This window comes from Ochotona curzoniae, unplaced genomic scaffold (assembly GCF_017591425.1).
Source record: "Ochotona curzoniae isolate NIBS_2020 unplaced genomic scaffold, NIBS_Ocur_1.0 contig_605, whole genome shotgun sequence".
Taxonomy (NCBI): domain Eukaryota; kingdom Metazoa; phylum Chordata; class Mammalia; order Lagomorpha; family Ochotonidae; genus Ochotona; species Ochotona curzoniae.
The window spans coordinates 4,535,930-4,559,790 of NW_024466491.1; the positions used below are offsets into that span (position 1 = coordinate 4,535,930).

Here is a 23,861-nt window from a genome sequence, read left to right on the forward strand (position 1 = left end):
ATTCTTTATCTTATTTGGGGTGGGGTGGCGGGGCTCTCAGCTGCTCTCCTCTCCCCCTGCCTGGGGGGCACCCCAGGACCGCGCTCTAGAAGGCCTGGGCGCTTGGTGGGGGTGCCCAGCCGGCCCTCTCCCCCGCCTGGGGGGCACCCCAGGACCCGTGCACAGGCCGGGCCGCAGGGTGGGGGTGCCCAGCGGCTCCGCCCCCTCCCCGGGCGCTGACCGCGGCGGGTCACGTGACGGCGGCGGGGCCGCTGGGCCCGGAGGGCGCGGTGCGCGCGCGCGGACGCGGCGGGCGGCGGGGCCTGGGCCGGGCCAGGCGGGGCCGGCGGCGGAGCAGGCCGGGAGTCCCGCTCCCGGCACGCACGCGCGCCTCCGCCCCTCCCTCGGCGCGGGGACCACCCCCACACCCCAACACACACCCCCACCGTCCCCCCTGGGCGGGCGGCAGCAGGACATGGCCAACGACGCCGTGCAGGTAGGCGCACCTGCGTCCCCGGGCGCGGGGCGATCGGACGGAGTCGGGGACCCTCCGGCTGGACGCTGTGGGTCACGAGGACAGCGAGGGGCCTCGCGAGCGCCTGGGGACCCCCACTAACCCCTCTCTGGGCTGGGGCCGTGGAGCCAGCACGCACCCCCCATCCCCCGCTTACTCTGCAGGTCGGGGCGGCGGCCAGGGAGAGGGGCAGGAGAGGCAGTCTTAGAGGCCCCTCGCTGCGCCCGGGGGAGTCAGAGGAGGTCTAACTCTGGGTGTCTGTGGCTGGCTGTGTGATTCTATTCTTCCCGCCGCTCCCCACCCCCGCGACCTTTCCATTCATCCCTCTCCCCAGCGTGTTCGGTTTCTGGCAGGTGCAGGTCGCTCCACCTGGGGCAGGTGCCTGGCTCGGTGCCCCGGGAGGGCAGGAGGCTGCTGGCTGGGGCCCTGACCTTCCCCCGCTGTGCTGTCGGGCTCCAGCCAGCCACCTCCGCCTCCCGGATGGACGCCACCCGGATTGGCACCTGTTGGAGGAAGTGTCCGAGTCACCTCATTAGGTCGGGGGATACCTGGGGGACCTCTCTGCCCCTAGTGCCCTGTGCACTGTCTGGTGGAAGTTGGGTTCAAATGGGGGGAGTGTCCAAGTACACCATTTGGGGATGCTAGGATGGTACTAGATTCTACCTGAGTGTGTGTGGGGGCGGGGGGGCTGGTTGCTGAAGTGAATCCCCTCCCTCCCCCCGCCCACCCCTCACTCTCAGACATGAATGATTGGCACCAGCTTGCCACCTAGCCGCTGTGTTCCTGTGCCACCTGGTGTGGGCCACCTCTCCCTGGAGCTCTCAGCTGTGACCAGCAGGGCCGGGGGCGGGGGGACCCCCAGGACATTGTTGAGCTCCGTGTGAACACACACACACCCCTGAGTCCTGGCCGTGCAATTCCGTCCTGTCGTTTTGTGTGTCCGTGTGTGTCTGTATAACCACATTCTTTCCTCTGCGCCTGCCCCCCACCCCACATCTCTGTGTGTCCGTCCCCCCCCCCCCCCCCAGTCCTGCTGATGGCCTGCCAGCCTTGCCGAGGAGCTGGGCGTATCTGGTGTTGCCGTTCAAACAAGGTCAGCCCATCGGGACGGGCCTGGGTCCCCGCCTGTTGTCCCCTTTGCACTCCCAGGCTCGGGGATGCCCACCCTGGCGCCGGCATGCGCTTGACCAGCTCCACACACATGCCTGATCCCCCGCCGAGGTGGGGGCTCCCGTATTTTGCTCTCTCTCTCTCTCTCCTGCCCTGGTCATCCCCTTCCCCGTGGCTGCTGGGATGGAGAGAGAGACCACTGCTCCATCCCTCTGTCCCGGGGACACGGCAGAGTCCTGTCTGTTCTGTGTCCGGCAAACGGATGTCCTGTCGAGATTCCGGAAACGCCCAAAGCATTGAAATCTCCGGATGCACGTGGTGGGGGGCTGGGGTCTGGAGTCCTTTGGCTGTTCTGGGCAGAGGGGGATGCTGGGAGGTGGGTCCCTATGGCTCTGGTGGTGTGGGGGGGGTGCGGTGTCCCGTGCTGCATGGTGGGGAGATGGAAGCTACCAGGCCTGCCTGGTGCTCCACCCCATGGTCTGGCTGGGTTTGCTTGGCTGGCCCTCAGATGACCTCTCACCCCTGGGTAAGAGTGAGTCACTCCAAGGGCTGGGGTGGGGTGGAGGGGAGAGAGTCCTGGAGGCCTGGCCTCCTCTGCTGTGGGACTCAGCTGTTGGGGGAGGAGCTGGGGGAGGGCGGTCCCTCCTCCCTGGCTGGACAGTCCTTGCTCCCAGCTGGCTGTGTCCCTGCCCTTGCCTGCTGGGGATGGGGTAGGCGGGGCCTGCTTGGGCCCCGGTAGCCTGTGGTAAAGGTGGATTTAAATTGTGGCACTGCTCTGTGGCTACATGTGGCTAAATGCCTTGTTCTGTGTGTGCCAGTGTGTTTGGGGGTGCAAGGGTGGGGGACAGACCAGGCACCACCCCCCCGCCGCCAACATGGTACAGCATCTTTGTTGCTGGAACCTCATGGCCTGCCACTGAGATTGTAAGTTCATGACCTTGAACTTGGGGCTTCTGGGCTCCAGCTGTGGGTCCAGGCTGTACCATCAGTGGGCGCTGTCCCCAGCCTGATAGGACCCCTCCCCTCGTAGTCATGGCAACCAGAAGGTCTCTGCCTTGCCTGCCTCCTGGCTGGCTCTGGGTGGGTGTGAAAAGTCCGTTCCATTGAGCCGTTTGTTTTTCTCCCTGGAAAGTTGCATGGGTCATGGTCAGGGTCGGAAAGGGCCTACTTGGGTCATGTGTGGGATTGTGTCTCCCTGGCTCCTCCCCTGGCCCAGGGCCTAACCTTGATCATCATCTATGAAATGGGTTCACACATCGCAGAGAGAATGTCAGTTTACACAGCAGTGGCTGGGCCAGGCTGAAGCCAGGAACTCCATCTGGGTCTCCCACCGTATGGGTGGTGGGGGCCCAGGTTCCTCAGCTAGCACCTGCTGGCTCCCAGTGTGTGAGCAGGAGCTGGACTGGACATACATGGTTGCATTGGCCTCATGGCTGCCCCTGGAGGGTCCTTGTTTTCAAGCCTGGCCCTGCCCCTCCTGCTGTTGGTAGGGGACCTTGCCTTGGGGAAAAGTTGCATCCCTGCTGGGGACTTCAGTTCTGTCCTGTCACAAGTGGGCTGGTAAGGACGTCCAGTCAGGGAGCTGTGTTAGCCGACCTTGCTGAGCGAGGTTTGTAGCTACTGTTCTTCCTTTGCTGAACCTGAGTTTTGGGGTGTGCATAACGTGTGGTCTGTGGGCTGCTGCTTCGGGGACACTCTTGGCCCAGCCCCCCTCACCCCTTCACCCTGACCAGTGCTTGTCTCCTGCTAGTATCCTGTTGAGGCCTCCAAGTTGTGGCCGAGCAGCCGTGGTGGGCCGGTCGGTTGGCCGGCCGGCCAGACAGGAAGCAGGAAGTTGGGACGGGCTGGTCTGCAGGAAAGGGGCCTGGCCTGTGTGGAGTTGGCTGTCCTGACCCCAAAGGGGGAAGTCAGGGACACAGGGCGGGGTGAGGGGAGCATGGGGTGGCTGGAGGCCTTGGGAATGTGCTGTGGGGGACCCATGAGTATGTGGGGTAGGGGCATGTATGCATGCATGAGTCTGTGAGCTGTTGGTCCTGGCGCGGGAGGGGGTGCGGACCCTGTGGGCTCTGGAGGGACCCCTGGTGGGTGTCGCATCTCGGCGTGTGGGCAGGCAAGCCTTGGGGTGTGCCTGAGTCCTGTGTATACCTCTGTAGGTCCCAGGCAGGCCTGAGAGTATGGGAAAGTATGTGCACACCCAGGTCCGCCCCTGCAGCCTGTGTCCCCCGTGGGAGCCTCGTGGCATGTGCCAAGCATAAGCATGTCACGCGCACGCTGTGGATTGCTCGCACAACCTGTCAGCACAGGGCGGCTCTTGCAAGGGCGGAGAGGGGGTGTCGAGCTGAGGGCGGTTGCCCACAATGCCCGGGAGCTGGCCCCGGCGCAGGGCGTGCTGGGAGCTGGCAGGAAAGAGGAAGTGGTCTGAGAGGCCCTGGTAGGGCTGAGGTGCAGGAAGAGGGCGGGGGCCCCAGGCAAGACCCAGGATGGCGGAGGCCGAGCCCCCTGCAGAGCCCGAGGTGGGAGCTGGGGTCCCTGGGAAGAGGGGCGGGATGGCAGAAAATGGGGACCCCCTAAGCTGTGTGCGTTGGAAGGGGGCCTGACCTGGGGTTCCTCCGGGTTCTGTCCCAAGGAGAGGGCGGTAGCTGACCTCCGAGGACTCGGTCGGATGAAGGATGAGCAAGGGGCCTTTGGGGACTCCCAGAGGGCAGTAGAAGCTGCAGGGGACCCCCGAGCTGTGCCCTCTGTGGCCCTGGTTCGAGAGGAGGGCGGGAGAGATAAAAGCCTGGCTTCGGTGGTAAGCAGGCTCCTGGGTTGGGGTACAGTGGAAAGGGAGATTCGAGTTTGCCCTTGGGACACTATGGGGTCCCCTACTTAGTCGGGGACAGGACAGACAGGCGGTGTGGAGGACTCAGAGTGTCTCGTGTCCCCTCCGCCCCCCCATGCCCTTTAGAGTGAGCCCCGCAGCTGGTCCTTGCTGGAGCAGCTGGGCCTGGCCGGGGCCGACCTGGCGGCCCCTGGTGTGCAGCAGCAGCTGGAGCTGGAGCGGGAACGCTTGCGCCGGGAGATCCGCAAGGAGCTGAAGTTGAAGGAGGGCGCCGAGAACCTGCGCCGCGCCACCACCGACCTGGGCCGCAGCCTGGGCCCGGTGGAGCTGCTGCTGCGTGGCTCCTCCCGCCGCCTTGACCTGCTGCACCAGCAGCTGCAGGAGCTGCACGCGCATGTGGTGCTGCCAGACCCTGCTGCCCGCGGTGAGCCAGGCCTGGGCGGGGTGGGGGTGTGGAGGGGGTGCCTTGCACGTGCCAGCGTCCCACACCCATGCACGGCCTCTAGCGTCCAGGTCCTGTGGTCCAGATGGGGTCCACGGTGCCACTGAAGCACCAGGGCACGCAGCCACGCCCACATACTCAGAGACATCCTGACCAAACTTCTCCCATGCCTGGAAAACCTGCGGAGGTGCACTGTTTATTCCCGTCTTGAATTTTTTTTTATTACATATTTTATTTTTATTATAAGGGCAGATTTACACAAAGAAGGAGAGAGAGATCTTCCATCCACTGGTTCACTCCCCAAATGGTCACAATTACTGGAGTTGAACTGATCTGAAACCAGGAGCCAGGAACTTCTTCCAGGTCTCCCACGTGGGTGCAGGGTTCCAAGGCTTTGGGCCGTCCTCCACTGCTTTCCCAGGCCACGGGCAGGGCGCTGGATGGGAAGTGGAGCAGCTGGGACACAACCAGCGCCCATGTGGGATGTTGGCACTGCAGGTGGGGGGCCAGTCTGTTGAGCCACTGTGCCTGCCCCCGTTTTTAAGATTTTAATTGATTGATTTGGAGAGAGAGAAGTGCATCTCATCTGTTGCTTCACTCTCCTAATGACTGCCATGGCCAGGCTTACTGGGCCCGAAGGAGGAGTCAGGAATTCCCTCTGGGTCTCCCATGTGCGTGGCAGGGAGCCAAGGACCCAGGGTGTGGCACTAGCAGGGAGCTGGGTCGGGCGCTGGCTCGTGGGCCCAGGGACACTACTCAGCTGAATGCCTATCCTGTTTTATTGTAAACGTTTTGGGGCTGCTGCTGTGGCACAACGAGTCTCCTGCCACCTGTGAGGGCATCCTTCTGTAGGGGAGTGCCTGTTTGAATGCTGGCTGCCCTGCAAATAAAGCTTGGCAAGGCAACAGACGATGGCCTGCGTCCTTGAGTTCCTGCCATCCGTGTGGGACAGCCGGATGGAGCTCTTGGCTTCAGTCTGGCCCAGCCCTGGCCATTGCGACATTTTGAGGAATAGAGCTGCTGGGACTTGAACCAGTGCCCATAGGGGAAGCCAGCACCACAGGCTTAGGCTTAACCTGCTATACCAAGGGCACAGGCCCCTATGGACTTTCCCTGACCCTTCCTCCTTGTATTGAGCCACGCGTCGGCTGGAGACCAACACCAGCCCAGCCACACGCGGAATGGCAGGTCCCAGTGCCCCCAGGATGCACCCTACACTCACACCCCTCTCTCCAGAGACTCACGCAGACTCATGGTGTCTGTCTCTTTGGCTACAGCTGACGCCCAGAGGCCTGAACGCTCAGGGCCAGCCTGTGTGCCTGTGTGCCTGCCCTGGGGTGCCCCCATGTGTGTCTCCAGCTCTCACACATGCCAGCATCCGTCTGTACCCGCACTTGCATGCGTAAGGGTGGTACAACGGAGTGTCCCCTGCTGTCCCCGCCTCCCCTGCATCACCCCCTCTCCCAGGCTGGGCTGTGGACCTGCTCGGGTAGAGCAGCAGCCTCAGGAGTGACCGTCCCCACTTTCCCTGCAGATGCCCCCGAGTCCCCGGGTGCGGCGGGAGGACCCGCCTGCTCGGCCACCAACCTGAGCCTCATGGCGGGGCTGGAGAAGCAGCTGGCCATCGAGCTGAAAGTGAAGCAAGGGGCCGAGAACATGATCCAGACGTACAGCAGTGGCAGCACCAAGGTGGGAGAGCGCACCGCACACTGCGTTGTGTGCCTGCACCAGCACACACCCAGGTCCACGGAGCCACCCCCGCGCACCTGCAGTGGCCATGCACAAGGGTGTGCGTCCACACACAGGCCTGTGCACACACATGCCCATGCATTGACATACCCATGCTCTCAGACTCCACACACATCCGTACAACCCATGCACTCATTCCCTTACACACCAACGAACCTTCCCCAAGCAGAACACAGCCTGGGGTTGTTGGAGGAGTGGGAACAGGGTGCCCCCTCTATAGCTGCTGGAGGGTGGGGACTGTATGGCGCATCCCAAGGGGTGATTCTGGGAAAGGGTGACTGGGTGGGTGGCAGAGCTTGGCATGGGGGCGGGTGGGCACTCGGAGATGCCATCTCCTCTCGCCCAGGCGGTGTCCTCCGGCTCTGCACGCAACCATCACAATTTACATCGGCTCTCAGGGGCACCTGGGTGGCATTTATGTATTTGAAAGGCACAGAGAGAGAGTGAGCGCGAGAGAGCTAGCAAAAGCACTGTTTCACTTGGCAGATGGCCAGAGCTGGGCATTTTGAAGCCAGGAGCTCCATGGGTGGAACATGGGTGGCAGGGGCCCACACTGAGGCCATCCTGCAGTGTTTTCCAAGGGCGCACATTCACAGGGATCTGGATGGGAAGTGGAACAGCTGGGACTCGAACCAGCACCCCCATAGGATGCTGGCACTTGCAGGAGGATGATCAGCCAGCCAAACTATTGCGCTGGCCCCAGCATCCTTTGTTTGCTTGTTTTGTTTTAATGGAAAGGCAGATTTGCAGAGATGAAGAGAAAGCTCTTCTGTCTATTGGTTCATTCTCCAAGTGGCTGAAATGGCCAGAACTGAGCCGAACCAATGCCAGGAGCCCAGAGCCTCTTCTGGGTCTCCCACGCGGATGCAGGGTCCCAAGGCTTTGGGCCGTCCTCCACTGCTTTCCCAGGCCACGGACAGGGAGCTGGATGGGAAGCGGAGCAGCCAGGATGGGAATTGGCACTTGGAGGTGGAGGATTATCCAGTTGCCATCATTGCTGGGCTTTCGGCTCCAACATTCCTTGTTAATTCATTGGAGAAGTGATATTACGCTGGCTCGCTGCCCAGATGTGCCCAGTAGCCAAGGGTTGGGCCAGGTAGATGCCAGGATGGGAACTGCACCTAGAGCTGGGCGGGAACCCAGACATGTGACCTGTCACGTTACCCACCCACTGCTGAGAGGCTGGGATCAGCTGGCAGGGGAACAGGGCCTCGCCTCCACAGGAGACGCAGGCATCTGAGATACCGGGGGCCTTGGAGGGTCACGTGATTCAGTCCATCAGCAAGTTGTGGACTTTGGCCTCCAGGAAGCCATGCCGCCACGGACACTGTGTGGCCTTGCATGTCAGAGGTGCTGGTGCAGTAACTGAATAGCCTGAAGACATCACCTGTTCCTTGCTCGCATCCCCCCCATCCCCGAAGGAAACTTTGTATCCATTGCACTTCCCCCTGCCCCTAAATTGCACTCCCCTGGGAAATATCTCTTCTAAATGTTGCCATTTTGACTGTTTAAAATACAGTTGAGGGACTCACACAATAGCTTTACAACTTAAGCTGTTACTTGCAATGTTGACATTCCTATATCCCAGGGCTGCTCAGCTTCTGACCAGCTCCCTTGGACCCTCTCTCCAATCTCTCTCTGCCTTTCAAATAACCAAACAACAGTAGCAACCTGAGAGCCATTCCTGGGTGGTGCTGTAGGACCCTGGTCTCTGTCTAGTTCCAGAACATTCTCATCCCCTTAAGGAGGAAGCCCCACCCCCTCAGCTGTCACTCAAGTTTCTCCAGCAGTACCGGGGCTCTGCGGGCATCAGCGTGCTTGTGGCCCCGCCTGCAGCCAAGGCTGCTGGGATCCCAAGAGGGGCTCCCGGGTGGGTGAAGGGGCTCGTGTGTATGGTCACCACACAGCTGTTGGGTGGCAGGCAGAGCCCGGGTGTGAGCCACCATCCCCTGCTCCTCCTTGCCTAACACCCACCTTCTTCCGGTGGCCTGTCTCTGGCTCCCCCAGGACCGGAAGCTGCTGCTGACGGCCCAGCAGGTCCTGCAGGACAGCAAGACCAAGATCGACATCATCCGTATGCAGCTCCGCCGTGCGCTGCAGGCCGGCCAGCTGGAGAACCAGGCGGCTGCCGAGGACGCACAAGGTGAGCCCCTTGCCGGCCCTGCCTACGTCTGCATCGCAGAGGCAATGCCTGACTGTCCAAGAGGTAGGATGGGGTGGTTGGGGGGCTCTGGTTCAGGCAGGTCTCGGAAGCCCTACTTCCCACCCAGCTCCCTGCCTGTGGCCTGGGAAAGCAGTGGAGGACGGCCCACAGCCTTGGGACCCTGCACCCGCGTGGGAGACCTGGAGGAAGTTCCTGGCTCCAGCGCTGGCCTGGCCAAGCCCTACGTGATGTGGCCATTTGGGGAGTGAGGCAGTGGATGGAAGGTCTTTCTCTGTCTTTCTGTACCTGTGCTTTTCAAATAAATGAATTTTTGTGTTTTTTAAAAGATTTATTTATTCATTTAAGATTTCTTTATTTTTATTGGAAAGTCAGATATACAGAGAGGAGAGACAAAGATCTTTGTTCTGTTGGTCTACTCCCCAAGTGACCGCAGTGGCCGGAGCTGACCCAATCTGAAGCCAGGAGCCAGGAGCCTCCTCCAGGTCTCCCACGCTGGTGCAGGGTCCCAAGGCTTTGGGCCGTCCTCCCCTGCTTTCCCGGGCCACAGGCAGGGAGCTGGAAGGGAAGTGGAGCAGCCGGGGCTCCAGCTGGTGCCCGCCACAGTCTAGCCCTGAGGGGCAGTGTTTGTGTGATGGGGCCTTTGACTTTACCTGTGTGCTCATGGTTGAGCGTGCTCCTCTGCCTGCAGTGGACCGAGTGTGGCAGTACTGGGGTGTCCCCTGTGGGCGGCAGTCCTTCTCTTAGCAACACAGCGGGGTGACTTCTTCAGCGCCCAGGAGTCTATTTCCCAGCGGTCCTGGGAGCTCCGAGTCAGGGTTCCACTGAGTGCTCTCCTCTTGATATGCCTGCAAGCTGCCTTCTAGCTGTGCCAGGACACGTGGAGGAGGAGGAGGAAGGGCAGGGCCCCCGCCGGCTCTTCAGGGTCCCCTGTGGAGGTGGGTGGAGACTGTCTGCTGAGATCGCCTGGGCTGGCCTTGCCAAGGCAACCAACCGCAGGCGCGACTGGAAACGCGATCCTTCGATAGCTGGAGTGCTTTCAAGCTGGTTATTGTGTGTGGCTGGTGAGAGCTGCTCTTGCCATCCAAATGGCTCTGGCACTACTATGACACAGGTTCCCCACACCTGCCAGGCGACTAGCCCCTGGCATGACCATCGTCTGAGCCTTGCCTGGTGGGCACCCAGGATTTGGGGATGGACACACACCTTCAGTCCCTCACTGCGTCCCTGTGGCTGTCTCTGGCTGCCCGTCTGTCCTTTGTAATCCCATACATAGCCCCTGGGTGTTGCTTGGTGCTAGACAGTTCTGTGTATGAGGGATGTGTGTCCTCGGGGGTAAACATGCTGGCATTCTGGGCTTGTGACCGACGTCAGGTGACCTGTGCACCTGTGCGTCTGCGCCTTGTGGACACAGCCATGCACCTGTGGGCTGGTCCCCAGGGACGGTGTCCCCCAGCCGGGGTTGTGAGTGTCTTTGTGCCTGGATTAAGGAGTGGCTGCGTGGGGGTGGCTGGCAGCCTGGGGTGGTGTCACTGTGCTGCCCTAAGCCCCTTGGTACACATCCTGCCCCGTGTGCCCCCTCCCGGGGGTTGGACCAGGCCAGCTGCAGCCTGACCACCCTCTGACCCTCCCGTCCGCAGGGGGTCCCGACCTGGGAGCCATCGAGCTGCGCATTGAAGAGCTGCGACACCACTTCCGCGTGGAGCACGCTGTGGCCGAGGGCGCCAAGAACGTACTGCGCCTGCTCAGTGCCGCCAAGACCCCGGATCGCAAGGCCATCAGCGAGGTAGGGGCGGGACTTCCGGGCAGCCCGCAGCAAGGGGCGGGGCCTTGGCAGGGGTGGGGCCTTGACAAGGGGAGGAGCTAAGAAGATACACCCTTAGAGAGGTGGGGCCTGTGCCGGGGGCGTGGTCTCTGGAGACCCACCCTCTTGGGGTGGGGCTTCAGTGAGGGCTGTGCCCAGGTGGAGGAAGGGGCGGGGCCTTGGCAATTGGCGGTGCTTCTGTAGGTCATTCCTTTAGTAAGAAGGTAGGGTTTCGGTAAGGGGCGGGGCCGGGGCAGAGAGTGACTGAGGGGCGGGACCTCAGTGAGGGGTGGTGCTTAGCCAGTGCCCAGTCAGGGGCGGGACCAAGTTGGGAGTTGAGGCCAATAGGGAGCCTACTTCCCAGCAAGGGGCGGGGCAAGATGGCTCCGCCCCAGCCGGTTGGCCCCTCCCACCGCAGGCCCAGGAGAAGCTGACCGAGTCCAACCAGAAGCTGGCCTTGCTGCGGGAGGCGCTGGAGCGGCGGCTGGCCGAGCTGCCTGCTGACCACCCCAAGGGCCGGCTGCTGCGGGAGGAGCTCGCCGTGGCGTCCTCCGCGGCCTTCAGCGCGCTGCTGGCCGGGCCCTTCCCCACCACGCACTACAGCACCCTGTGCAAGCCAGCGCCGCTCACAGGTGGGCGAGCCTGCCTCTCCCTACACCCCCAAGCCTGCCTCACCCTGCATCCCAAGCCAGCTTCACCCTGCCCCCCCAAGCCTGCCTCACCCTGCACCTCCCAAGCCAGCCTCACCCTACCCCCCAAGCCTGCCTCACCCTGTACTGCCCCCCAAGCCTGCCTCACCCTGCACTGCACCCCCCAAGCTTGCCTCACCCTGCGCTGTCCCCCCCAAGCCTGCCTCACTCTGCACCCCCCAAGCCTGCCCATGTGGGCCTCCCCAGCCTCAACCCCTTGCATGACCTTGGGGCACCCCTCAGCATGCCTGCGCTCACTCACTGCACCCCTCCTGCAGGGACCCTCGAGGTGCGCGTGGTGGGCTGCAGGGACCTCCCAGAAACCATCCCCTGGAACCCGTCCCCCTCCACCGGAGGACCTGGCACCCCCGACAGCCGCCCTCCCTTCCTGAGCCGCCCATCCCGGGGCCTGTACAGCCGCAGCGGGAGCCTCAGCGGGCGGAGCAGTCTCAAGTCTGAAGCTGAGAGCACCAGTAAGTGCGTGTGTGTGTGGAGGTAGTGGGCTCTGGCATGCCATGTCCACCCTCTAAGGATGATTGAAACCACACTGGTGGAGATGGCACATTCAAGTCCTGGCTCCAGTTCCAGTCCCCGGCCCCTTGTTCGCCCACACCCTGGGAGATGACGGGTGACGGCTCGAGGCCTTGGGCCCCTGCACCCTCTTGAGAAACGCAAGTGGCTCAGCTCTGTGACTATCTGGGGACTAAAGTAGCAAATAGGAGGCTCTGTCCCTTTGTAACTCTGTTGGAGTTCCACTTTGGGACTGAAAGAAGAGTTGGAGGATTTTTTTTTTTAAAGATATATTTGTTTTACTGGAATGAATTGTAGAGAGAGAGGGATCTTTCTTCTGTGGGTTTATTCTGCATATGGTCTTAGTGGCAGACGCAGGACCGATGTAGCAACCAGGAGCCTCTTCCGGGTCTCCCACGCGGATGCAGGGTCCCAAGGCTTTGGGCCGTCCTCCACTGCTTTCCCAGGCCACAGGCAGGGAGCTGGATGGGAAGTGGAACTGGCCAGACTGACACCGACTTTCCAATAAAAATTATCTGACTTTCCAAATAAAAATGTCTGACTTGCCAATTAAAAAGAGAGAGAGACAGAGAAGGAGAAAGATCTTGGGAGGAAGGGCCCATCTCTGCTGCCTTCCGGTGTGTGAGTAGGGAGCTGGATCGGAAGTCAAACGGCTGGAACCTGAATCTGCCCTCGGATATCGGATGCCAGAGCGTCAGGCAGCAGCTTAACCCCCCCGTGCCACCACGACAGTCCCTATATGATATTTTAAATAGTTTAGTGCATGACACAAAACTTCATGGTATGGAGTTTTCCACTTGTGGCATCATGTCCATGTTCAAAAAGTTTCAGATTTGGGGTCTAAACGTATTCCGTTGGATGTGTGTGTTCTGTAGCCGTAGTAACAGCACTGGGTGAATTCGCCTCCTGCTTGGGGGAGGTACTTAGGGGGCAATAGTTAAGACTTTTGTATAGGTTAAGCATGAACTTGAGGGGCTGTGCTGTGATACGGCCACCTCTGATCCAGCTCGCTCCTCATGCACGCTGCATTGGGAGGCCCTCGGGTCCCGGTGCCCCGGCTGCGGGGGACCAGAGTGGAATTTCAGAGTCCTGTCTTGTGCCCTCCTGGGGGTATGAGCCAGCAGATGGAAGATCTCTCTCTGTCTCAGGAACTCTGCCTTTCAAATAAAACAAATTGCTCCTTTAAAAAAAAAAAAAAGTGAATTTGGATCACCTCACACCATGTGAAAAAAAGCCGGTTGGTTCACCAGCATCCATGCCCGAGGGGGAGGTATGCACTGGGCAGCTAGCAGAGCTCCGTGGGGGGCAGGAGGGCTGCGGCCCCTCCTCATTGTCCCCCACACGCCCCAGGCGAGGTCAGCACCGTTCTCAAGCTGGACAACACAGTGGTCGGTCAGACATCCTGGAAGCCGAGTGGCCCCAGCGCTTGGGATCAGAGCTTCATCCTGGAGCTGGAGAGGGTGAGTCGAGCTGGGGGTGCGGGCAGGGTGCTGATGGGAGGGGACACCCCGTGATGGCTTTCCCCCATCCTGCCTGCCTCCAGGCTCGTGAGCTGGAGCTGGCCGTGTTCTGGAGGGACCAGCGGGGCCTGTGCGCCCTCAAATTCCTGAAGCTGGAGGATTTCCTGGACAACGAGCGCCACGAGGTGCAGCTGGACCTGGAGCCCCAGGGCTGCCTGCTGGCCGAGGTGACAGCCTGACCCCTGCCCTCTGACCCTGAACAAGTGCTTCCTGTCTGCCCTTGCTCCCAGCTCAGTAGACATATGGAACAGCTGTTTTTTTTCTTTTTTTTTTTTTTTTTTATCCCGAGCACAAGATACTCGAGCGATAAATACATAAATAAAAAGGAGAGAGCAAATGGATTCCTAGAGGCAGGCAAGGAAGCGGCAGCCCGGGAGGCGCCGTGACTGGCATGGCTGACGTCGGGTGCTGAGTCGGTCGTTGTCGCTGGGTGTCCTGTGTGTTCTGGGATGTTGTTGCCAATCTCTGACCTCCACCCACAGGATGCCAGGTGCAGGTTGTCCAATGTGAAGGCACAGATGTCCCCTGGTGGGGTTCATCCCCGCCCCGCAGCCTTGCTGGCTGAGCCTCGGCCTGGCCTGACCTGGCCGCCATGTTAGCCTCGAGAGCGAACGCTTGGCTTAGCATGCATTAATCCCCAGGGTGTGGAAAATAGTGTTAGCCAGCAAGACCTTTGTTTTTTTAAAAAAGACCTGATTTATTTTTATTGGAAAATCAGACATACAGAGAGGAGGAGAGACAGAGAGGGAGACCTTCCATCCGTTGATTCACTCCCCAAGTGACCGCAACGACCAGTGCTGCACTGATCTGAAGCCGGGAGCCAGGAGCCTCTTCCGGGTCTCCCATGTGGGTGCAGGGGCCCAAGCACTTGGTTCATCGAACACTGCGTTCCCAGGTACACCAACAAGGAGCAGTCGGAATTTGAACTGGTGCTCACATGGGAGATCACTCGTTAGCTCTGAGACAGACCTGGAGGTGCTGGGGACGAGCCATCCCTTCCTAGCAGTGTCCCCAGGAACCTTCTGCCAGCTCCAGCTCTTCTGGGTTCCCCCACCCCAACCCCTACTGGAGACCAAGTCTCTAATACACAGACCTTTCTCTTGGCGTCGGGGAACGAACAACATTGAACGCACAGCACATCTGCACCCCCGCCCCCAAAAAAACACTTGGGTGCACACCCCTGTGCTACAAAGGGCTTCCCCATCCCGGCCGGACGGAGAGTCCTCACCTGCAACCCCCACCCACTGCCCAGGTCACCTTCCGTAACCCTGTCATTGAGAGGATTCCTCGACTCCGGAGACAGAAGAAAATCTTCTCCAAGCAGCAAGGTGAGGGGGGGACACAGCGGGAGGGTTGGGATGCGGCCAGGGCATGGCTAAACAGCAGGACAGAAGTACGGTGTGAGGGTGGCTCAAGTGGCCTTATGCGGAGGTATGGCTGGGGAGTGGCCTGGGTGTGGCCATGGCGTGGCATGGGTGTGGCCATGGCATGGCATGGGTGTGGTTAGGGGGTGGACATGCAGTGCAGGGATGTGAGTGGGGCTTGACTGGGCGTGGCTCAACGTGATAGGGTTATGGTTGGGGCATGGTCTGGGTGTGGCCAAGGCGTGGCTAGGGCGTGATCTGGGTGTGACTAGGGAGCGGCTGAGCGTTTAGAGGTGTGGTCTGGGCGTGGCCAGGGAGCATCTGGGCCATGACTATGAATACAGGCACTGAATTCGAGGCTCCCACACACCTCCTCCCCAGGAAAGGCCTTCCAGCGTGCCAGGCAGCTGAACATCGACGTGGCCACATGGGTTCGACTGTTACGAAGACTCATCCCCAACGCTGCGACAGCCACCGGCACCTTCAGTCCCGGGGCTCCTCCGGGATCCGAGGCTCGGAGCACAGGGTAAAGGGGGGAAGGATCCCTGGGTGCCTGCCACCCCCGCCTCAGCTTCTCGTGGTCACTGAATGCCAGCGTGCACCCTCCCTGTGCGACAGAGACGTGTCGATGGAGAAGCTGAACCTTGGCGCTGACCCCGAATTCTCCCTCCAGAAAAGCCCAGCACTGCCAGTGCCGGGGCGTCCTCCCAGCCCGGCCATCCTGGTGAGGACCCCTCCCCTGGGCACTTGCCTAGGGTCCCACAGCACAGCTCGGGCCAGACCTGAGTCCCCCTCTTCCCTTTCTGCTCCCCACACCATGGCTGTAAAGGAGAGCTTGTGGACCAGGTGGCAGGGAGTCCTGGACCCCTTCGTGCTGTGTGACCCCTGTCGGGCCACCTGATCTCTCTGTGCCTTGTACAGCTAGCACGTTTGCGAGGCGAGCGGGGGCAGGGGTGCTGGGGTGATGTGAGTTGACCCAGGTCAGAAGTCAACAGGTGTTCCCATAGAGGGTCAGGCAGTCAGAATCAGCTCCAAGTTCATGCCCTAAGTGGCTGCAGTGGCCACAACCAGACCAGACCAAAGCCAGGAACTCCCTCTGTGTCTCCCAATGGGTGCAGGAGCCCGCGGCTTGGGCCATCCTCCGCTGCTTTCCCAGGTGTATGGATCGGAAGTAGAACAGCCCAAACTCTAACCGGCGCTGGTATGGGGTGTGGGGCATTGCCAGTGGCAGGTTAACGTACGCCCTGTCCTGATGGAAGCAGTTCACAGTTCCGGAAGCTGAGCTGTCCAGTAGCTTGGTGCTGACTTCTGGGGAAGGCTGGGTCTTAAGCCTGGCTGGCCAGGGCATCCCCGGTGTTGGCTTATGGGCCGCGAAACCCCGCGTCCTGCATCAAGGGTCTGAGTCAGACTCCCGGCTCACACACCCCCTGGGAGGCAGTGGGGGACAACTCCAGGTGTCAGGGTCCTGCCATTTTGCTTGGCCTTGGCCATCTGTCCTTAGCCCAGCCTAGCCCACGATGCAGTGTTTGGCAGTGACAGGTGGGACTTCCTTCTGTCTCCACCCCTCAAACAAACCAATGAAGTCACTCATGCCAGTGAGGGTCTCCACCCTCATGAATCATTCAATCTGATTAGCTCCCTAGGGCCCCACCTCCCATCACCATCAAGACAGGAAGTAGGATCAGAGTGTGGGCTCTTGTCCCTGCTGCCCCACTTCTGATCCCACTCCCTGCTAATGCATATGGGAGGGCAGCGGGCAACGGCCTCAGTGCCTGGACCCCTGTGGCCCACCTGGGAGGTCAGCCTGGAGTCCCGGGCTCCTGGATTCAGGCTGGGCCAGCCCCAGCTGCTTCGGCCATTGTGAGTGTATGGAAGGTCTCTCTCTCCTGTCACTCTGCCTTTCCAATGAGTTCACTGAGAGCGAGGAGTTAGTAGGTAAAGTTTTGGGGGGAACCTAGTAAAACCGCGGCAGGTCCCCACCGGCATTTCCCTGTGTGGGTATGGAGTATGCCGGGCGGTCATGAGCAGTGGCCAGCTGCAGGTGGACAGTTACTGCCAAGGCAAGAGAGACCGAGAGAGAAAGGAGCAAGTGAGTGAGAGATCTTCCAGCCCCAAATGTCCACACGCCAGGAGGCAGGACCTGCAGCCGCGCCTCCCACATAGCTGACAAGGACCCAGGGATTGACCTGTCCCCTCCCAGGGGCATGAGCAGGGAGCGGGATCAGAAGTGGAGCATCCGGGACTCAAACCAGTGCCCACATGGGATGCAGGCGTCTCAAGCCATGGCTAACTCACTGTGCCACAGCCCTGGCCCTGGTTGAGTTTTTCGGATGGTGTCTGAAGACTTTGGTTAGCGGGGTGGGGAGAGTGATGGAGTCCCAGGCCACTGCTTTTTCCTTTGATAAATACAGACCAGCCTTGGCAGAGTCGTGTGTGCGTGGGGTGGGAACTTTGAAGGGTTATGGCTCTTATACGCCATAAGGAGTAAAAATATTTGAGTGGGGTGGGGTGGGGAACACAGGTGCTGGTCCTAGTCCCGGGTCCCTGGTCATGCGCACCCCAAGAGGCAGCAGGTGCAGATGGCAGCACCTGGGCTCCTGGCACCCACATCAGAGACTCAGACCCCCGGATGGAGCTCCTGCCATGCCTGTTGTGGGCATCCGGGGTGTGTGTGTGTTGGTTGGTGACTTTCAAGTAGAAATGAAAGTAAATAGAAACTTGGAAAGTATGTATGGGGGATGTGAAATGGTGACATGAGTACCCCAGGATGCAGGAACCGCACAGGTGCCTGGGTCTGGAGCCGGTCCAGGAAGAGTGGTCCAGCCAAGGACCACAGGTCCCCGAGGCTGGAGGGGAGAGAGGAGAGGACTGAGTGAAGGGCCTGGGGCAGAGGGACATGCTGGGGGGTTGTGACCCCGGAGCAGGTGAGGACCAGCAAAGTGGCAGAGGTTCCGGTGAGTCCCTGACTCTGCCCTCCTCTCCCCTCAGAGCTCCCCATCTCAGGAAGGTGTGACCACTCCCCAGCAGCCTTCAGAGACCCCAGAGGCCCTAGGCCCCACGCTGTGCAGGTGAGGCCCCTGCCTGTCCGCTCCCGCCACCCACACGCCCGCCCGTGCCCTCCCCTGCCACCTTCTCTGCCTTCACAGTTCTCTGAGGAAGTCGCCGCTGCGGCTCGAGGACTTCAAGTTCCTGGCGGTGCTGGGCCGGGGTCACTTTGGGAAGGTGAGGCAAGGGGCCAGGCAGGGGGCGGTGGTGTATGTGTGTGTGTATGTAGTTTGGAGCCCCCCCACTTCCTGTCCCTGCAACAGGCCACCCAGTGCCACCCCTGTGGTCACAGGTGCTGCTGTCTGAATTCCGGCCCAGCGGGGAGCTGTTCGCCATCAAGGCCCTGAAGAAAGGGGACATCGTGGCCCGGGACGAGGTGGAGAGGTGGGGACACTCACTCAAGTCTCTCTATTGAAACAGCCATGACCAGGATGGGTGACAGTCCCTGGCTCAGAAAGTACCCCTGTTTCCCAACCTGCCCCCCACTGCCCAGCTCCTGAAGGCACACAGCTGGGACAGGAACCCAGACCCTGAAGCCCCCAGACCCTGGGCAGCCTGCTCTCCATGGCGGGCCTCCACTGCCTCTGTTGGGAGCAGGGCAAGGGCCTGGGTTCAGAGGTGCTGGGGGCAGGGGCCAGAGGTGCTTGGAGAGGCAGGGACTGGGTTCAGAGGTACTGAGGGGAAGCCGGGGGTCACCATCTTCATCAGAGCCACACCTCCTCTGAACCAGAACCGTTCTGGTAGAGGCGTCTGGGCTGGTCACTGCTCTGCACCCCCGCCCCTCCCCCATGCCCATGGGAATGTTGGGAAACTCCTTAGAGACTTCCATGAGTAAAGGCATTTATTAGTCGGGCGAGGAGAAGGCTAGGGAGGGGCTGGCTGTATCCAGGCACTCGGGTGAGGTCTGCTTGGTCCCTGCTCCAGACCTGCAGGCTCACCCACCTGGCCCCCTCACCCCTGGGGTGGGTGACGGGCCCGCGTGCATGAAGCCACGTGCCCAAAGTTGCCCAGGCCTCTGGCGAGTTGTGGATGGGCGTCGTGGGTGTGTGTGTGTGCATGTGTGCGCGTGTGCGTGCAGGGTTCTGACTCCTGTCCCCCTCGTCGCTGCCCGCTCCAGTCTGATGTGTGAGAAGCGGATCCTGGCGGCAGTGACCAGCGCTGGGCACCCGTTCCTGGTGAACCTCTTCGGCTGCTTCCAGACGCCGGAGCACGTGTGCTTCGTGATGGAGTACTCGGCCGGGGGAGACCTGATGTTGCATATCCACAACGACGTGTTCTCGGAACCCCGGGCCGTGTAAGCCGGGCCCCCTCCCCGTCCTTCCCCTTCCTCCTGGGGTTCACGCCAGGGCCCCCTTCCTCTTCCTCATGGCAGCCTCCCTCCACAGCTTCTACTCGGCCTGCGTCGTGCTGGGGCTGCAGTTTTTGCACGAACACAAGATTGTCTACAGGTGAGCCCCCTGCACGGGCCCTCCCGTCCTGCCCCCTGCACCTGGCATGCAGTCACACCCCGCCCCTGTACCCCAGGGACCTGAAACTGGACAATTTACTCCTGGACACCGAGGGCTACGTCAAGATCGCAGACTTTGGCCTTTGCAAGGAAGGTGAGGGGCGTGAAGGGAGCTGGAGGTGGGGGTGCAGGTGGGGTGCAGGTGGGGGTGTGGACGGAGTGATGCCCCCTCGCCGGCCCCCATCGTCTCTCTCATGGCCTCTCTGTCCCCAGGGATGGGTTACGGCGACCGCACCACCACTTTCTGCGGGACCCCCGAGTTCCTGGCGCCCGAGGTGCTGACGGACACGTCCTACACGCGGGCTGTGGACTGGTGGGGGCTGGGCGTGCTGCTCTACGAGATGCTGGTGGGAGAGGTAAGGCCCCGCCCACAGCGGGCGGGACGGGGTGAGGCTCCACCCACCACAGACGGAGAGGGCGTGGTTGGATTAGGCCCCGCCCACAAGCCTGTGCAAGGCAGAGTGAGGCCCCACCCATCAGGGACTGTAAGGGGTGTGGTCTCTTCCCAGGGCTAGTCTCCGCCCACAGGGCTGTGGGGCAAGACGCAGTAAGGCCCCGCCCACTGGAATAGAGGGGTGTGACAGGGCTAGGCTCCACCCCCAAGGCCGTGTTGGGGCGGGGCCTCGCTGGCCTCAGTCTGTGCATATGAGCAATGGGCTCCGTGTAAGCCAGCACCCACCGCTCTGGTGCAGTGGGGGCAGGAAGGGGAGAGGCCAGGCCGGGGATGCCCTCAGCCCGCTCCCCCCGTGCCTCCAGTCCCCGTTCCCTGGAGATGACGAAGAGGAGGTGTTCGACAGCATTGTCAATGACGAGGTCCGCTACCCACGCTTCCTGTCTGCCGAGGCCATTGGCATCATGCGCAGGGTGAGGGCCCCACTGGGCTGCCTGGGTGGGTGAGGGCTGCTCTGGGCTGCCCCGGAGGGTGAGGGTGTCCCTGGGGGCTCCCTGGAGGGTGAGGGTCCCTCTGGGCTGCCCCGGGTGGGTGGGGGTGTCCCTGGGGGCTCCCTGGAGGAAGGACCCTCACTCTGGCTGCCATCCCCAGCTGCTGCGAAGGAACCCCGAGCGCAGGCTGGGGTCCAGTGAGCGGGATGCAGAGGACGTGAAAAAGCAGCCCTTCTTCCGGGTGAGGCCTAGACCCCCCAGACCATGTCAACCCCCACTGCCCTCCTCTGTGCCCAGCCCCTCACTGCCCACCTCCCCTGCCCTGCCCTCCTTTGTGCCCAGCCCTCTCCCCTCCCCAGCCCTCCTCTGGGCCCAGCCCCTCACTGCCCACCTCCCCTGCCCTCCTCTGGGCCCAGCCCCTCACTGCCCACCTCCCCTGCCCTGCCCTCCTCTGGGCCCAGCCCCTCACTGCCCACCTCCCCTGCCCTGCCCTGCCCTTCTCTGCGCCCCAGCCCCTCACCACCCGTCTTCCCCTCCGTCATCCCTGCAGACGCTGGGCTGGGATGCCCTGTTGGCCCGGCGCCTGCCCCCACCCTTCGTGCCCACCCTGGCCGGCCGCACGGACGTCAGCAACTTCGACGAGGAGTTCACGGGAGAGGCGCCCACGCTGAGTCCGCCCCGGGACGCGCGGCCGCTCACCACTGCGGAGCAGGCAGCCTTCCAGGACTTTGACTTCGTGGCTGGGGGCTCCTAGCCAACACCCCCGCCCGTGGCCCTCACCCCGAAAAAGAGAGATCCGTAGTTTTTACAAAAAAAAAAAAAAAAAAAAAAACTGGGTGGCGTTCGCCCCATCTATGCATCCTTCCCGTTCTTTTGTGTGCTCTTTGTGGAGAGGGCCGGGCACCTGCAGCAGGTACAGAGGGCAGGGGGGCCAGGGGGCGTGGGGAGGGGGACGGACTATGGTGGGGGTCACCTGAAGATGATCATGGGAGTGTGGACTTGGGGGGGCTGGGCAAGCTGTGATATGAGAGGGGGCGCTGAGACCATGAGGGTGCAGGCTGGGAGTGGTCTTGGACTGCGCAAGGGGCGCTCAGGGCTGCCATGAGCAGCACGGTTGAAGACTCTCCTGGGGCTGCAGGGCCTGGAGCGCCTGCTCCCCGAAGCCTCGAACCCCCGACCCCTGAGACCTACAGCCCTGGGAACCCGCCCGGCGGACGAGCGTCCGGTGCGTCTGCGCCCTCGCGTGGCAAGGCCTGCTTACTGCGGTCCCGGCTGGACGCCTGGCCCGGGCCTGCTTGGCAGGTGCGCCCGGCTTAGGCCGTGGGCCTCCTGGGCGCGTTCTCAGAAGTGGCTGAGACCGCTGTGCCGAGAACTGCGCAGCGAGCTGATCTCCCAGGCGCTCCGCGCGAGTCCCAGCTCCGTCGGGCTGCCCTTGGCGCCAGCCCTCGGGGGCAGGAGCCGCAGCAGCTGGCGCAGCACGGCCTGACGCAGCAGGATGTACACCCAAGGGTCCAGGATCTGGTTCCAGGAGGCCAAGCGCACAGCCAGAAACAGCGGCCGCTGCAGGGAAGTGGGGCCCCAGCCCCCTACGGCCAGCACCACCAACACCTGCGGAGGGGGTGGAGGAGACGCGGTGTGAGCTCAGCTCGCAGGTGTCACAGGAAGGGACAGGGAGGAGAGCCCCACAGCTGGGGCAGGGCCCGTGGGGATCTCCAAGCGGAGGGAAGGAACCAAGGAGGCGGGTGGAGGGTGTGGGGACTCCACAGCACTGGGAAATGGGAGGCTGGCGAGGAATGAAGCAAGGCCAGGGTAGGTTAAGAAGAAGCCCACCCAGTTAGGAAATGCATTGTGAGTGTGTGGATGGGGGAGCTGGGAGGAGACAGGGGCGTGCTGGCAGGTGCGGCCTCCAGGGTGCAGGTACTAAGCCCTTAGCTAGGTAAGCCGCCCAGGCCCCAGGTATCCTGGGAGTGGGGAAGGCGGTGGCTCGAGGGGCGCCTGTGCCCCTCACCAGCAGCGGACTCCAGCAGATGCACGACACCACCATGATGCCCACCAGCTGGCCCACCATCTCCACGTCGTGCGCTCGGGCTCTTCGCGCTGAGCCGCCGCCCCGGGAGCCGCGGAGGGTGGCGGAGGCGGATGCGATGGATGAAGCAGACGAGGCAGAGGCCGAGCGGGTCCAACGAGTGCCCCAGCGCCGGCGGCTGTCTGGGCCCGAGGCCTGGGAGAGCCTTCGCGAGCGCCGGCGGCGCCAACGGGCGCGCAGCAGGGCCAGGCCGCTGAGCGTGTTACACACCAGGGCGGCGAGCAGTGCGGTCAGGCCGAGGCCGGCGAAGAGGCCGGCCAGCACAGCCTGACGCCAGCCTCCCGGAGGGCCCAGGCCGATGAAGCACCAAGTGCCGGGGTACTGCAGCTCGTAGCGGCCCACGTGCGCCAGCGGCAGCAGCGCCACGGCCAAGGCCAGCGCGGCGAGCGCCGCCAGGGCCAGGCGCGCGCGGGCCACCGAGACGCGCGCCGCGTGCAGCAGCGGACGCGTGACGCCCACGCAGCGTTCCACGGCCATCCCGCAGCCCAGCAGCAGCGGACAGAGTCCGAAGAAGACCATGCAGCCTCCCAGGAAATGGCAGGCGCCGCCGGCCGGCGCTCGGCCCGCCGCGTACAGGCGCAGCACCAGCGCACCCGGAATCACGTGCCCGGCCAGGTCGGTGGCCAGCAAGCTGGCTGCGAAGAGCAGGAAGGTGGCGGCCGAGCGGCGGCGCCGCAGGCGACCCGCAGCCTGCGCCAGCAGCGCCAGCGCCAGCACATTGGACACGGCACCCAGCGTCATGGAGAAGATGGGCAGCGCGGGCGACGCGCCGGAGCCCCCCGACGGCTGAGCCGGCGGCTGCGGCGGCAGGCCTGACGCGTTGGGGACCCCGGGCACCGCGCACGAGGTGGCCTCGCCGGCCAGGCTCAGGTTGAGAGACCCGCAGGGGCTCATGTCGGCTGCCGGGGACGCTGGGAGAGGGAAGAGGACCGCAAGGTGAGGCCTGCTGGACGCGCACCAGCTGTGACCGCCTCCCCCCCGGGCTGCAGGAGCCCAGTGCCTAGTGCAACCACATGACCGTGGCCGCTCCACTTCTGTCCTCTCGACCTTGCGCCTTGCTCTGCCCCCTTCATCACGGTCCCCCTGGCTTTCCAACACGGTTCCCTGAGACCTCCCCAGACCTCCCGGCCGCAGTCGCTGGCTCCTCTGTCACCTCTCATTTTAACTTTCACAGCAATGCCCGGCTCCTTCAGGGCCCGTCCAGTACTCCGAGACCGCATTTCTGCTTTTCTTATCTCCACCTGTCCATCTCCCACCATCACTGCGTCACTCCCCGACGCAAACCCAACCCCACACCCACAGTCTCCTCTCTCTGCCCGTGGCACCTAACGCTGCCCCTACCCACCCCTCTCTTGGCCTCCACTGTTCCTGACTGTCGCCCCATCTCTGGCCCCCTCCTCCACCTTCATGGCCCATCCTGTGCTGTGTCCTGAAACACCTCCTGCGTGGCCCTGCCGCCCACCACATGTCGCAAACCCAGGACACCTCCCCCCCAATTCTGTGACACCCTGGAGGGACTTACAGCTCCCCTGGGCCAGGTGGGAACTAACAGATGGCTTGCGGGGAAGGTCGGCCCGCTTCTCCCCCTCTCCCCTAGGCCCCCTTTCCGCCCCAGGCCTCCTCTTACCCGGCGCTGCCTGGGACACCGGGTCCCCAT

The 23,861-nt window shown here is 62.5% G+C and overlaps 2 protein-coding genes across 5 annotated transcripts; one reads left to right on the plus strand and one right to left on the minus strand.

The window, feature by feature from the left end:
* The first annotated feature begins 350 nt into the window (after positions 1–350).
* PKN1 (protein kinase N1) lies at positions 351–20,963 on the plus strand. 4 transcript variants are annotated; one of them, XM_040990705.1, is made up of 22 exons: positions 351–475; positions 4,551–4,848; positions 6,401–6,555; positions 8,623–8,758; positions 10,417–10,562; positions 10,999–11,212; positions 11,548–11,742; positions 13,151–13,260; positions 13,344–13,487; positions 14,573–14,648; positions 15,066–15,210; positions 15,303–15,408; positions 17,673–17,752; positions 17,831–17,906; positions 18,022–18,113; positions 18,847–19,023; positions 19,115–19,177; positions 19,254–19,330; positions 19,450–19,592; positions 19,993–20,100; positions 20,279–20,359; positions 20,669–20,963. In XM_040990705.1, the coding sequence occupies exons 1-22, from the start codon at positions 455–457 to the stop codon at positions 20,870–20,872; spliced, it is 2,847 nt and encodes a 948-aa protein (XP_040846639.1). In that variant the 5' UTR covers positions 351–454; the 3' UTR covers positions 20,873–20,963. The 4 variants fall into 4 exon arrangements, with proteins under 4 accessions (XP_040846639.1, XP_040846638.1, XP_040846640.1 ...); XM_040990704.1 differs by lacking the exon at positions 351–475 and adding an exon at positions 4,059–4,116; XM_040990706.1 differs by lacking the exon at positions 351–475 and adding an exon at positions 4,084–4,122.
* A 496-nt stretch (positions 20,964–21,459) lies between these two features.
* On the minus strand, positions 21,460–23,098 carry PTGER1 (prostaglandin E receptor 1). Its single transcript, XM_040990863.1, has 2 exons — positions 22,127–23,098; positions 21,460–21,726 (listed from the first exon to the last, which is right to left on the minus strand). The coding sequence occupies exons 1-2, from the start codon at positions 23,096–23,098 to the stop codon at positions 21,460–21,462; spliced, it is 1,239 nt and encodes a 412-aa protein (XP_040846797.1).
* Between the last annotated feature and the right edge of the window lie 763 nt (positions 23,099–23,861).

Bases quoted from the DNA above. Each gene is read 5' to 3' on its own strand.
- PTGER1 (XM_040990863.1), bottom strand. From the start codon at position 23,098: ATGAGCCCCTGCGGGTCTCTCAACCTGAGCCTGGCCGGCGAGGCCACC. The intron at 21,727-22,126 runs GTGAGGGGCACA...CCCCCTCCGCAG, and splicing joins TCTGCTGGAGTCCGCTGCTG to GTGTTGGTGGTGCTGGCCGT.
- PKN1 (XM_040990703.1), top strand. From the start codon at position 4,266: ATGAAGGATGAGCAAGGGGCCTTTGGGGACTCCCAGAGGGCAGTAGAA. The intron at 14,649-15,065 runs GTGAGGGGGGGA...CCTCCTCCCCAG, and splicing joins AATCTTCTCCAAGCAGCAAG to GAAAGGCCTTCCAGCGTGCC. The intron at 17,753-17,830 runs GTGAGGCCCCTG...CTGCCTTCACAG, and splicing joins CTAGGCCCCACGCTGTGCAG to TTCTCTGAGGAAGTCGCCGC.